Source organism: Stylophora pistillata, chromosome 3 (assembly GCF_964205215.1).
Source record: "Stylophora pistillata chromosome 3, jaStyPist1.2, whole genome shotgun sequence".
Taxonomy (NCBI): Eukaryota; Metazoa; Cnidaria; class Anthozoa; order Scleractinia; family Pocilloporidae; genus Stylophora; species Stylophora pistillata.
This window is the reverse complement of record NC_142521.1, coordinates 39,844,175-39,858,446: the sequence shown is the minus strand read 5'-3', so window position 1 is coordinate 39,858,446 and position 14,272 is coordinate 39,844,175. Positions and strand designations below refer to the sequence as shown.

Here is a 14,272-nt window from a genome sequence, read left to right as displayed (position 1 = left end):
ACGTACTCAAACGATCACCGCCAATAGTAACGGTAAATATTGCTTTAAGAACTACTCAACTCTGCTTAATAACAGTAGTACTCACCTGTCTGATAAAACCTCGATGCTATTGTGGTGTAGGGACAGTAGCATAACAAAGAGCCAGAAACTCTGGAACTGACTGTGGTCGAGGATAAGAAATTTAGGTGCGAATTACTTTCATCCCACCACGAATCGTTAGCAAATGAAGAAGAAATATCAGACTTGAGATGAGACGAGGACGACAGGATCTGGGAAGCACTCCTTCCACCACTTGATGGACCATGTAACCATGAAGAACTTTCTAATTTCTTGGACTCACGTCCACGAGGGCAAGTACACAAGGATTCTGAACTAGAAAATGCTGTCAAATGGATGACAATACGAAACAGTTAATGACAGGAATATTGATGGCATTGGGAGGTCAGGTTTTGAGTATTTTTAAATTTGGGCATAGAAATTTTGTTTTATTTTAAGGAATATTTTACGTATTTTCGAAAGTTTACCATTTTAAAGGTTTAGGAGAGTGTTCATGCAGGATGGGGGCTCACATATATTAAAGAGCTCATCACTAACAAGTTTTCTTACTTAACACAATTCGTTCCAAGTTTGACGTTATAGCAGTCTAAAGGATCTAGTAGATGACCCTGGTACTTTATCTGGCTCCTTAAAAGTCCTTCAAAATCTAACGTTAGAACATGCATGCTCTTCACCCAGCTAATTTCCAAGATTTCACTAGCACTTTCTTCCTTAAAGCAAGAATTCTCAAACTCAGGAAGTATGCCAAATCATGTTTTTTGGGCGAGTTCTAGAATGGGGCACATTTCGAAAGTTAGAGTGTTTAACATTCTAGGTAGATTAGCACATATGATATGAAGAGTGGATACACGAATAAATAGAAAAGAAAAGTAAAATTAATCTCTTTCTTTTCCTTATCTTTTGCCATTACTACCATCGTCATCTCTATCATCATCGTTCTTATAATTTTTAAAATCCTTAAAATGATTTAATATCATCATGATTATTATTATTACTATTATTATTATTTTTATTATTATTATTATTATTATTATCATTATTATTATTATTAACAGCTATCATCCTCGGTATTCCATTATACTCACATATTTCGTGAACACCTGAGGCTATTGTACTGAAGGGGCAGTAGGACAAAGATGGGCTACAAATGCGTGGAGCAGTAATGAAGATCTCAGAATACTCGCAGACGAACTTGATAGAGTTCCAAAAATATTAAAACCGGCTTGACGTCATAATTCCGCCAACTTTACGTCAAGCGTTTTAGTGTTCATTTACGCACCTTTACGGCATTGATTAAAGGTAGCGTAAAGGTTAACTTTACGGTTCGTTTACGTGAGCGTAAAGTCGCGTAAATCCACTTACGCTGCATTTACTTCGCGTTTAAGCCGAAGTCAATTTGCGTTTTCGTGCTGTGATAGAAGTTAAAAATGTGATTCATACTAGCACACTAAATTGTTACCATTACCTTAGTTAAAACGAGACTTAACCATAAAACAAATTTAGAGATTGCTTTTAATGCAAACATCTATGACAAATTCTTATACTTATGATCATTTGTCATCAGCTGGGAGGAAGCTGCAACAAATACAAAGAACAAACATGTGAAAACCTTACTTAACTGAAGGCGTACAGAAACGGTTCATCCCAAATCCCAACAAGTTCAAGGTCATCTGGGCAAAACAGGAAAGCAGAAAAAGCTCGTATTTAGCTTTATTGGAAGTTATATACTACGATGGTATTCATGTGAGACCACATTGAATTCTCAGCCGAGTTTTTTGAGCTATGAGTCTTCATTAAAAAGATTTCATTCTCTGGACACTTGAACACTATGGTCTCAGGCTAGTCAATGATAGTTTTGCGCGAGATGCACGTTCATTCCAAGATTTTGGCTCGGCTGAATTCCCGTATGGATGCAAGGCAAGGCCAGAAATTTTAAATTTCATTCTAATGACGAAGTTTCTACTCGAAATTGTAATCCTAATTTAGTGTAAACGCTTCTCAAGTGGGCCAAAGAGCTGGGGTTACTGTGAAGTGAAGATAGACCCTTTTTACTTTCGAGGTATTATCAAGATCTTAATTTTGAATATTTACAGGTGACACATCATTACCCATAGGCAAACTTAAAAACTGCATTAAATAAACATGAAGTACTTGGATGGCCGCATCTGTTTTGCTCCGCATAATTTTCGGTTCTTGATTCACATAGAAATTTTAAGCAACGCAACATATGGGCCCTGTTCAATGAAAATATCAGCGATTCCTGCTGTTATCCTCTTGACGTTTCTTCATAGTGCTTATTGAAAAACGCTGATACAAATACAGTTCCTGTTTAAAGTAATTCATGATAACAGACTTATAGCAAATGATAGTTCCCAGACATCTGAGGAACAACTGAACAAATGCTTCATTTAATTTTAATTATGAACTCTGCGGTCTATAGACACTGGTATTAGCAGGTGAAACCTCTACCCTGCTAACGAACATAATGATTTTATGATACGACGTAACCCTATTGACCGTTTATTTAAACAGTCAACATAGCATAAAGGAACCAAAGGTGTAGAACATTCTATTCGCTGGACTCGACGACTCACACATAAAAGCCTGGTTATTCAGAACTCAAACACATAGTTAGAATATCTTTTATCTGTATGAACTAAACATGGTAAATGCTTTAAAAGACGACCTACTCTTTAAGAAAATACAAAAATCCTTATCTTGAAGGATTTCTCGTGGTCAAGGCGTTTTAACATACCAGTATATGCAAGCCTCTGCAATCAACGGAAGACGAAAAGGATCCGCCATCTTGGTCTGGTGTGGCATGTGAGAGGTTGTCATGCTACCAGGATAAGTTACTATGCGAACTCGCACTCAACATTCCATCAAATGCGACTCTACACAAGTGATACATCGACATAAATCCTGGTCCAGATGAATGCTCAGTGTGTAACAAGCGAGTTGTCTGAGATCATCGAGCGGTAAATTACAATTACTGCAACACGTGGTGTCACATAAAATGTGCCTCGATCAAGCCAAACGAATTCAAGAACTATGAAAGCCTCCCCTCATTTTCCTTGTGGTGTCCTATATACCTTTGGTCGTCTCACCATCCGGCAATGAGACAACACTGACTAGATTGCTCGTCTGACTCGCCCATAACTACAAAATGTTACGACGATGTCCACGAACATGAAAATCTTTATCCATCACTCGAAACGGACCTACAACTACCAGGTCTGAAGATCTCACACATCAATATAAATGGTCCTCTTAATCAGTTATTGGATATTAAAGCTCTACTACTTTCGATAAATTTCGATATTTTAGCCATAACTGAATCCCATGCATCTAAGTAAGGATATTTCGGATGAAGAAATGGTCATTACTGGATCTAAAACTCCCGATGCGATCGAAACGATGGCCGAAAAGGCGGTGCCACGGTTATCTACTTTGCTGAATATTTAGATTTATAGGAGCGTTAAGACATAAATACAAACAACTCTCTAGAAGCTGCCTGGATTGACGTTACGGTAGCGTCTCAGAGACTTCTAGTTGCTTCTATGTATCAAGGCTGATAGTTTCGAAAGAAACTGTTTGGGGCTGCGTCGGTGGGAGTAACGAAATAATTTCCCAAGTATATTTCAGAGCCGGGTGAAAAGAATTGACTGCAGTTATGAATTGAGTGAGCTCCTCTCTGGTAGAGGAGGTAGCGCCGATACAGTCGTCGATGTAGCGACCGTAGAGTTCAGGTTTGGACCCGTTGTATTGGCTGAAAAATTGGTGTTCGACAAAACCTACAAAAAGATTCGCATAGCTAGGTCCCAAATTAGTTAGGTTCCCAAATTGGTTAGCCATGGGCACCAAAATGGGACCTAGCTATGCGAATCTTTTTGTAGGTTTTGTCGAACACCAATTTTTCAGCCAATACAACGGGTCCAAACCTGAACTCTACGGTCGCTACATCGACGACTGTATCGGCGCTACCTCCTCTACCAAAGAGGAGCTCACTCAATTCATAACTGCAGTCAATTCTTTTCACCCGGCTCTGAAATATACTTGGGAAATTTCTGACAATTCTTTATCCTTCTTAGACGTCAAAGTTTCAATTGAAGGTAACGGTTTATGCACTAGTGTGTATTACAAACCTACAGACTCTCATAATTACTTGTTATATTCGTCTTCTCATCCATCTCACGTTAAGAATTCCATTCCTTTTTCTCAGTTTCTAAGACTTCGTCGTTTATGTAGTAATGACTCTGATTTTCACCACAAATCAGAGTCAATGTGCCAGTTCTTCGATGAACGTGGTTACCCTGTTTCCGTCGTTCAAGCGGGTTACCACCGCGCTCAACTTATTGATCGACATTCAGCACTACAAGCGTCGCATAAAGAAGATTCTGACCGCATTCCATTCACTCTCACGTTTCACCCTCACAACCACTCAGTTAAATCCATCATTCTTAAAAACTTTAAATTACTTCAAAACGATCCAGAGACAGGCACTATATTTTCGCAGCCTCCGCTCATTTCATTCAAACGCGACAAAAACTTAGGCAATTTTTTGGTCAGAAGTTCTTTTCAGACTAATGAGCAACCAGGCACTTTTGAATGCGCTCGTGCACGATGCAAAACGTGTCCTTTCATTCACAACACTGATAAAATATCGGGACCTAAACGATCCATTAAGATCACCGACCACTTCACGTGCACCTCCGCTAATGTAATCTATTGCATAACTTGCACTTATTGCAAAAAGATATACATCGGCGAAACAGGCAGAAGACTAGGTGACCGATTCCGAGAACACCTTCGAGACGTGGAAAGGAATGACAAGGACACATCGAAACCAGTCGCTAGACATTTTAATTTACCCAATCATTCTAAGCAACATATGGCAATCTGCGGTCTTTCCTTGCACTTAGGTGGCACAGAAAGCCGTAAAAATCTTGAACAAAAGCTCATCTTTCAAACCGGCAGTCTAAATCCCACAGGGATCGATGAACGCTTTTCATTCCACTAATTTATTCATGTTTTTCTCGTTGCCATGCACCCACCAATAACGTAGCTCCATTTTCTGCCTTTAAAAGCACACACAACCCACAATTCCTCTATTCGCTCCGACGAAGGGCTAACGCTCGAAACGTCAGCTTTTGTAATCATTACGGTGGCCAATTTACCATTTCAACTTTGTTGATATATCCAAATTGCTTCTATGTATCGCCCACCTGATGACACTACGTTCCTTAAATAAATTTTCTTCTACTTTGGATCGTATATGGATGAAACGAACCAAATTGAATATGATTTTACTGGCAGAAAGCCTGGGACACTGGCTCTTCAACCTGGAAATTCCGTCAAGTTTTGAATATATTTAATCTAAAGAACGTCATTAACAAAGCAACTAGGATCAAAGATACTTCCACAACGTTAATTGATCTGGTAATCTGCTCTGAAAGTTCAAAAATTTCTCACCGGGGTGTTTGTGATTTAGGAGTTTCAGATCATCACTTAATATATGCAATCGTATATATCGAAAGAAAACGTCAGAAGCCAACACTCAAAACAGTCTATGATTACAAAAAAGTAGATCTCGACTCAATAAGAACGGACCTTGCTGCTGCCCCAGCCATGGAGTATCTGCAATGTCTTTGACGATCTGGACGATGCTACTTGGGCTTGTGAGCGTTTGTACAAGGACATGAAATCTCACGTTCACGCTCGCGAGTAAAGATAAGAAGAGGAGGCCTACCCTGGATGAACTCTTCTATACGTAAAGAGCTGAATGAACGCTATGAACTACTCCCAATTAAAGCATAGCAAACACCGAAGGGCTCACAAGCCTGGATAGATTATAAGAAGGCAAGAAATCAATGCACCAAACTCCTTAGACCAGCGGAATCAAATTATTGGCTATCAAAATTTAATGAGACAACCTCTGCTGGAGATTTTTGGAAGACAGTAAGATCTTTCGAGAGAAAACGAACAACTACAAATATCGGTCCGATTGAAGATAGTTCCGCAGTTATTCATTCAGACGTCACATCAAAGGCCAACGCTTTAAATTCCTTTTTTGTCAATATTCGAAAATCTCTCTCGAAATCAACACAAGATTCTTCAGTAAACTCTCCTCGTCAGTCCGCAAGAAATAACAGTGCCTCTCCTTATAACACAGCCCTTAACAGAGATCTTTTGAAATCTTCTCTGAGGTGTTTGAAACCTGGTAGGGCGAGTGGACTTGATGATATGTCCAGCGGGGAGCTGCGCTTTATTGGAGAAGCATTTTTGGATTGCTTTATGCCACTGGCTCAAAGAAGTATTTTCGTATGCAAATTCCCTAGCTAGTGGAAAAAAGGGAAATGTCTTCACAAGAAGGGAAGCACCCTCGACTGTGGAAACTACAGGCCTATCTCCCTTCTCAGCATTCCGGGAAAGCTATTGGAGAATGTTGTAAGTAGTTTAGGGCATTTCTCCACGACCAACCCTTGTTTGCAAAAGAACGCTACAATATTCAAACATTTTTGAAACGGGAAGGCCGTGCAACTTCTGCACGGCCTGGGTCCATGTGCTAGGGTTCAATTAAATATTCATACTGCGTAAGTTCACGAGGGGTTTTTTAAGAGGGGTTAGGGATTAGGGTTAGGGTTAGGGTGAAAATTAAATATTCATACCGTTTACGAGGAGGCTTTTTATGAATAGTTTAAACCTAACGGTCATCCAAGATGGCGCCTAATTCTCCCTTAGGGTAAAATGATTAGTATTTATATCCCCTACCGTTTCAAAAATTTTGAATATTGTAGCGTTCATTTGCAAACAAGGGTTGGTCGTGGAGAAAAGACGGTTTACCAAAAAAATGTGTTCACGTCAACCAAAGCAGTCCTAGAAAGACGAGAGAATGGATGAAGAAATTTTAGGGCTCATAGGTGGCAAAAGATGCATAGCTCATGTACCGGGTGGAATTTTAGCAGAGGTACATGAAAGTATCAAATGTTTTTAAAACTAGTAGATTTCTAACGTGGTGCTTTTTTTTTTTGCAGTTACCTAGCAAAATACGACTGCATAACTAGAGAATGTCCCACTTGGAGGTCGAAATCAAATGGGCCACAAAAGAATTACAAGCGTTTCCTCGTAAAAATTTCTTAAAAGAATTGCATAAGTGGGTGAGTCGTTTAGCTTTTCAAATATCTCCGCCTTATACTTATTTTTGTAACCTAACTGTTATCTTTATAGATCCCCGACGAAGTTATTAGAAAATTTGGTGAGAACAAGCTCATCTATGACACACTGCTCTACACATTTGTAGTGTTATGGCACTGGATTCCCGACTTTACATGTCCAGAATATTATTATGTTAAATATGCGTTGTCTAAAGAAGTTATGGAGGCGACAGAAGTATTTGCTAAAGAGCATAAATATCTAGTAGGCCCATTAAACTTTGCATTTCGTCAACTACTCAGAGAATTATACTACCACATTTTGCAATATTCTCTTTCGACATTTGTTGAAAGAGAACCTACGTTATATTACGCATGAGTCCAATAATTTTTTACACAGAATTTTACACAGAGTGATGAGACAAGAATTTTATGCAGACTGATGAGAATACAAAAATGAAGCTTATTATTATTGAAATGTACGTTTTTTTTGTTTTATTGTGTACATTGGTTTGCCCTCTTGGACACTCCCAATGGGAGGATTAGGCGCCATCTTGGATGACCGTTAGGTTTAAACTATTCATAAAAAGCCTTCTCGTAAACGTGCGCGGTACGAATATTTAATTTTAACCCTAACCCCAAAACCCCAACCACAACCCTAACCCCAAACCCTAACCCTAAACCCTAATCCCTAACCCTCTGCGTGTGAATTCTTTGTTATTTACATATTTTCAATTTTATTATCCGTGTCTCTTAGGGATTCTTTTACATTTATATTCGTTCTCATTTCACGCGTTACTGACTTGATAATGACGTTCCGCGAACGTCGAAACATCGTCGCATTTTTCTTCAACCAAGATGGTTTTTAATTTTTTAAACTTTTAGATTTTATCGCAATTCTCTATAGTTAAATTGTTTAACAAATCTCTTCCCTTGCGACAAATTGATTGATTTCATTAATGAGACTTGGCTGCCATGTTTCTTGTTTCTGAGATGCTCCTTATTTCAAACTCGTTTTGGGGATTACTCTTCAGATTTGAAAGCTTTCTAAAGCCGAACCTTAGTGGGCGACAAGAGATTCAGCAGGACTGCCTAAAAAATTATGAACAATGCGTAGACGCGACAACATGTTCTTTCCGCTTTCTGCTTGCGGCATTTCTAGATTGCCGGCGTCCTCAAGCGCAACGGTCATCTTAAAACTTTCTTCGGTAAATCTTTGTTGGGACGAGATAATGTCAAGATGCTTTTGCAAATCACAAATAGAACTAGTACATTTTTAGTTACCTTTGGAGATGATATGGATCACAAGTAACAGGAACCAAAAAACCCACGTAATCCTGCTACCCGACATCGTTGACTTGCAGTTTGTAGTTAATGATCTACAGTTATCGATATCACTCATGCGTATAAATTATACCTTGAGGGGCACCATGGTTACGGTAAATTGATTATTCGAAAAGTGACGCACATTCTCTTTCCAAGAAAACGACGGTCGGACTCTTTTATATATTTTATCTGTACCACCTGCCTTCACGCGCACCATGGTTACCATAGTTAAATTGGTCTTCGATTAATAATGCGCTTCTGTTTTTCAAGAAAACGACCTGTGACATTCACTCATATGCGCTTGATGATAAATCGATTTGATCTTACACAAGTCAATGTGATACTTATCCATTGTTGCTTTGGTGACTTTTGCTAAATGGAATTTAAGGCCAGTTCAACCATAAAAGATATTTTTTGTAATTTCTGTAAGTTGATAAAGTGAACTGGCCACCGCAGAGGTTTAAAAGCAGACGTTTCGAGCGTTAGCCCTTCGTCAGAGCGGATTGAACGAGGGGCTAACGCTCGAAACGTCAGCTTTTAAACCTTTACAGTGGCCAATTTACATTATCATCTTGGTTGATAAGACTAAATGACCTTGTTACCCCCACCGACGCAGTACCACAGTTTCTTTAGAAACTCACGCCCTTTCTTAATAAAAGATCTTTGTTTGATTTGCATTTTGCCACCAACAACTCAAGTCTAAAACATTAAATAAGCGGTCGAAGGCATCTCTGTGTAGATAGGGGATTTAGAAAGGAAGCTTAAAAGTTCTCTGCTGTTTTTAATTGCTGCGTTTATTTTTAATTGTAATGAAATGGGAAATTACTTTCGAGAGCTTGTTAGTTGACTTGTAATTGAAAACTGCTCTCCGTCTACATGGTTCGATAAATCTGAATGACGTAAAAATCGGTCCATTAGTTTCAGAGTTCTATCTAGATGGGGGCACAGCCTTTTTTACCAACTTTCATATGTAGCTAAGGTTCCTTTCCACTCCTGCCAATTGCAAAGCATGTGAATTGAAGAAATAAATACGTACGCCATTTTGGAATAAGCTAATCCAAAGTTTTTCACTTAAAATATCTCCCAACTGTTAGCACAGATCTTAACATAGGCGCAAAATTCTAATTCATTCTTCGAATAAATTAAAATCTTGATATCATTCTATTTTTTGCTGATACAATTAAGGGCAAGCTCAGTACGTTGCGCACAGTTTATTTATCGAAAGAAAGCATGTAAATTTCATTCCTACAGAAATCATTTATACCATTTACTTCGAGGGACTAATTCTTTATTATATATTGTTATTGTTTAAATCACGTTCTTACAAGGGGGCGAAAAAATGAACGAAAATATGAATCATTAATTTCTGGACAAGTAATGACGAGTACAACTTGGTGTAAATAAGCACGAGCAAATTTTCAAAGACAACAAAGCACCAGCCCGTAGTCTCTGAAAATTTTACGGGTGCTTATTTACACAAAACTACACGCGAAATCATCTTATTGCTTTTTGATAATTTACATGAAAAAAGTATCACAGAAAATCAAGACAGACGATATTTTGATAGCCCGCAAGCTCATTTGTGTTTTGCAATGTTGCACTCATGTACGTGAAAAATGCAACTGTGCTGTTATTTCAGTGCGTCACGCTACCTAGGACATACTTGAAATTGTCATCTATAGCTCCCAATCCCAGGTGAACAAAGCACACGCTTTGATCGAAAACATTTCTTAGCTTTGAAATAGCAAACAGATCCAAAAGTGATTTCTTTATGAGCTCCAGATGTTTCAGATGGCGTTTGTTGACCCTTTGATATTATTTGAAAGGATTCTCAGAATCGCTCTCTTATTAATGATTGAAAATTAATTAATGAATTTTTTATGAGTACCTGTCTTATCAAAATAAAATTGATCATGGAGAATGCTTTAAAACTCTACAAACTTTCAAATCCTGATGACGTCACACCAAAAAGCTATAGCCCATAACTAATAAAACTTTATGTCTAACTTTCTATGTCATGTCTAACTATCTAACTTTATAAGAGTTCTAGTCGTGTATTGTTGAATACTAGAGGGCCTTACTGGTGGAATTCCCAGCTAAAACATAGCGAGATTCAACCAACTGAAGTTGACTTTCTCACATCGTTGTGAAACCCACGTAGTAATCCTCTTAGCAACCTTTCACTACCTCTGGTCTTATTTCATCGCAAGTTAGGATATTAAGTCAAAACAGTTCTAAGAAAAGACTAATTCTTAGTTTACACTATTTCCCTATATAATTAAACTACACAGACTCCAGAAGGTAATAGGTTAAGTGCCATCGACTAACTCACGTTCTCCAAGCAATTTTCATGTTCCACGTTTGACTGCAAATGGTGACTTTTCATGACTACGCCTACTTGAGAGTAGGTATCTTGTGACGATTTCGCGTGGGACTTTTTACTACTCCCGAAGTTGAATGATATATAATATAAAGATAACATAAGATTATTGTGCAACTAAAAGCTTTTAAAAGGTTTTGTTTTGGCAGATGTTCATTTCGGATATGTTTGGTATATCACAAAAGTTAATTTTCTGCTGGGGTTACAAATCCTTTGCCATTTCCTTAAAAATGAGAATCGCTCGCTGTTTCCCGCCTTTTATTCTAGGTTACTTTTCGGGGTCACCGTGAACAGTATAAAAAAATTTGAGAAAAAGTGATCTTTATCGGTTAACAAGAATTACCGTTCCTGTAATGGAAGAAGTTTGAGAAAAGAATTAAGGGCTAGAGGGTAGGTAGCCTAAGCCTCTCAAGAGATAGCTGTGCGCTATCACCAAATGAGCTAACGAAACCGCATGATTAGGGAGAAAGGAAAATGCCCTCTGGAAACAAATGCCCTCTTAAATTTCAAAAGATGTGATCTACCTCATCGGTTAACTAGAACGACCGTCTACGCAGTGGAGGAGGTTTGAGAAAAGAAATTAAGGGCTAGAAGGTAGGTAGCCTAAGCCTCTCAGGTGCTACCACCAAATGAGCTAACGAAACTGCATGATTAGGGAGAAAGGAAAATGCCCTCTGGAAACAAATGCCCTCTTAAATTTCAAAAGATGTGATCTACCTCATCGGTCAACTAGAACGACCGTCTACGCAGTGGAGGAGGTTTGAGAAAAGAAATTAAGGGCTAGAAGGTAGGTAGCCTAAGCCTCTCAGGTGCTACCACCAAATGAGCTAACGAAACCGCATGATTAGGGAGAAAGGAAAATTTAAGAGGGCATTTGTTTCCAGAAGTATGGGTGCAATAAATCGTATTCAAGTTGCGAATTGGCCTTCACTAGGCAACTGAGGCCAAAAAAGATACGAAGTAACCTTCGCAGGTTGATAACAGTTCATTACAGAAAAAGAAGTCAGAATCTTTAGTTTTTAAGACGTAAATAGGTAAATAAATGGATTCCTTTAGATAGACACAGACGGTATCTTACCAATATGTAATTCCAACAATTATGACGATGACCACTAAATCGCAAAAATCAAAGCCCATTTCCAACCATTGCTGCCTTGTTCAACTAGTCGGGTTGGTGGTGACTCGGTAGCTGTTGCGGACCTATTTTCCTTTAAACCTACATTTTTGGTAAACTTAAGTGATTGATTTTTAAAATAAAAGAAAACTTATCGTCTATTGCAATTTGTTCTGTATTCCACGAAACAATACCTTAGGCGACATGTCTCCTGTATAGCGTTTTTATGATCTGTTATCATATTTCTCCACACGCAAAACTGTTCTGTCTGATCTCAGTTAATCTGGGTTTGAATTGCTTCTTTGCAGAAGGAATCATGATTGTGACCGTCTTGTAAATTGGAACAGAACTGAAAGAAATGTAAAGTGACTTACCGATTGACAAAGACATCACAAGACTCTGAACAGCTAGAGTGAGTAAGGAGAGTAAATTCATCAGAGCAATGTCATTTAGACGCGTGAAGGCATTTGTTGGAGTAAAACTGATAATGAATTTCTTGAAAACGAAGGCGAGGAAGTCCGTAGGAACACAATCAATTGCTTTTTTCTTTGTTACTGACTCACTCTATTAAACCTATCACGTCTTCCTAGGTCTGAATGATGTATATGAAATTAGTCAATCTTTGCTTTATTGCAAATTATCATATCTTAAAAAAGATACCTTGGTATTCTTTACAGAGAAATCAAGTTAATTTCACCGGGAGGAAGAAAACAATTACGAACTAATATAATTTTTTGACGCTAAAATTTTCTTACTGACGGGCGAAGAGACAACTGTGCGTTTACTTGTTGATGAAGCCGTTGGTGGCGATGTATATTTTATCTGTGTGGCACTAAGCGATCCAGTGATCTGCTGACTGGACATACTCGGAAGCGTTGATGCAGAGAGGCTTGAGGGGACAGTTGTGTTTTTTGAACATGGCTTTGAGTTGGACTTTTAGAAATTGAAACATTCTTCGAAAGGACGACGTTGACAGCTGCGAAAGAGAGGATATAGTGGAGAGATTGGACTCTGCATGATAGGAAAACCCTGTTATCTCGGCATATACTATGCTAATTTATTGCCATAAATACTAGAACAGGTAATGACAACCTTATAATGCGAAGGTAACGTTCTGTTCATTAATTTGTTTTCAATTTTTTTGGCAAAAGTATATTTACTTTTTTTTACTTTTTTTACAACAAACATATGAAACATACATATGTTTCATATGTTTGTTGTTGTTTATATTTACTTTGTTTTCTGCATTATGTTTAATCTAATGACACTAATTTTTTTGAAGAGCGCTATGGTCTTTTCTTCATTTGTTTATCTTAAACAGGGGTGAAACGGTTTTTTTCGTGATGACAGAATAGGTTCTTACCTGTAGATGGAAGCAGAGACAGTAAAATTTGATGATTGTGCAGAAAGGATAGTAGTCGTAGTAGTAGTAGTAGTAGTAGTAGTAGTAGTAGTAGTATATAGTAGTAGTAGTAGTTAAACTTTATTAAGAGTGTCAAGAGCCGTCTAAGGGTACGTTTCTTTTGGGACAGTCATGCACTTGTTGCCAATCACATAGACGTGCCTTGAATCGGTGTGACAAGGACTGTTACACAGTGAGGCTAGCTTTGGCCTGTTGATTCATCAGACGACATTAATGAAAATTTCAAGGTTTGTTCCCATGATACCTGCTGAAGTGCTTTGTGCTGCAGGAGCTTGGGTAGACGGGTAAGTGAGACATTCACGTTGGAGAATACAATTCTGGTTGTACCGTATACATGAAAAAATCTTGGGAAAACTAAGGAAAAGGATGTTGTGAGAATTTATATCTTGAATTTATATACCACCAAAGGTTAACTTGATCAGGCAAAACGTGATTTTCCTGCTTTTGATACAGTTGATAGATTTGAAAAATTGATGCAAGAAAATAAAGACGAGAAAATTCAGCTCGATCAAACAGCGCAAATATAAATAAAATTGTATTGCAGCCCAAAGAAAGCTCACAAAGGACCCATAGCATTGTTGATATCCAGATCCTTATAAACGAGATGTCTAATAAATGAATTTATCTAATGTTTGGCGAGTATCTTAGTATACAAAGAAGGACATCAATCAATGTCGTTGTTGAAAAACGAGGGAAGGCATTGAAATGTTGCTGTACGTAAATGCATGTAAATTTATTAACTAAACTCGTAATTAATGTCAAACCTGCTGTGTGTAAACAGAAGAAGAAAGATGTTAAGAGCCCGATAATAAAATGACGAA

At 38.1% G+C, this 14,272-nt stretch overlaps 2 protein-coding genes across 2 annotated transcripts in view; one reads left to right on the top strand and one right to left on the bottom strand.

The window, feature by feature from the left end:
• LOC111319142 (uncharacterized) overlaps nt 1-14,272 on the bottom strand; it is a 131,900-nt gene that overhangs the window by 69,081 nt on the left and 48,547 nt on the right. The window lies entirely within an intron of this gene.
• LOC148736069 (uncharacterized) lies at nt 3,911-7,203 on the top strand. The gene is made up of 2 exons (XM_088752133.1): nt 3,911-6,504; nt 7,092-7,203. The coding sequence occupies exon 1, from the start codon at nt 3,911-3,913 to the stop codon at nt 5,075-5,077; it is 1,167 nt and encodes a 388-aa protein (XP_088608259.1). The 3' UTR covers nt 5,078-6,504; nt 7,092-7,203.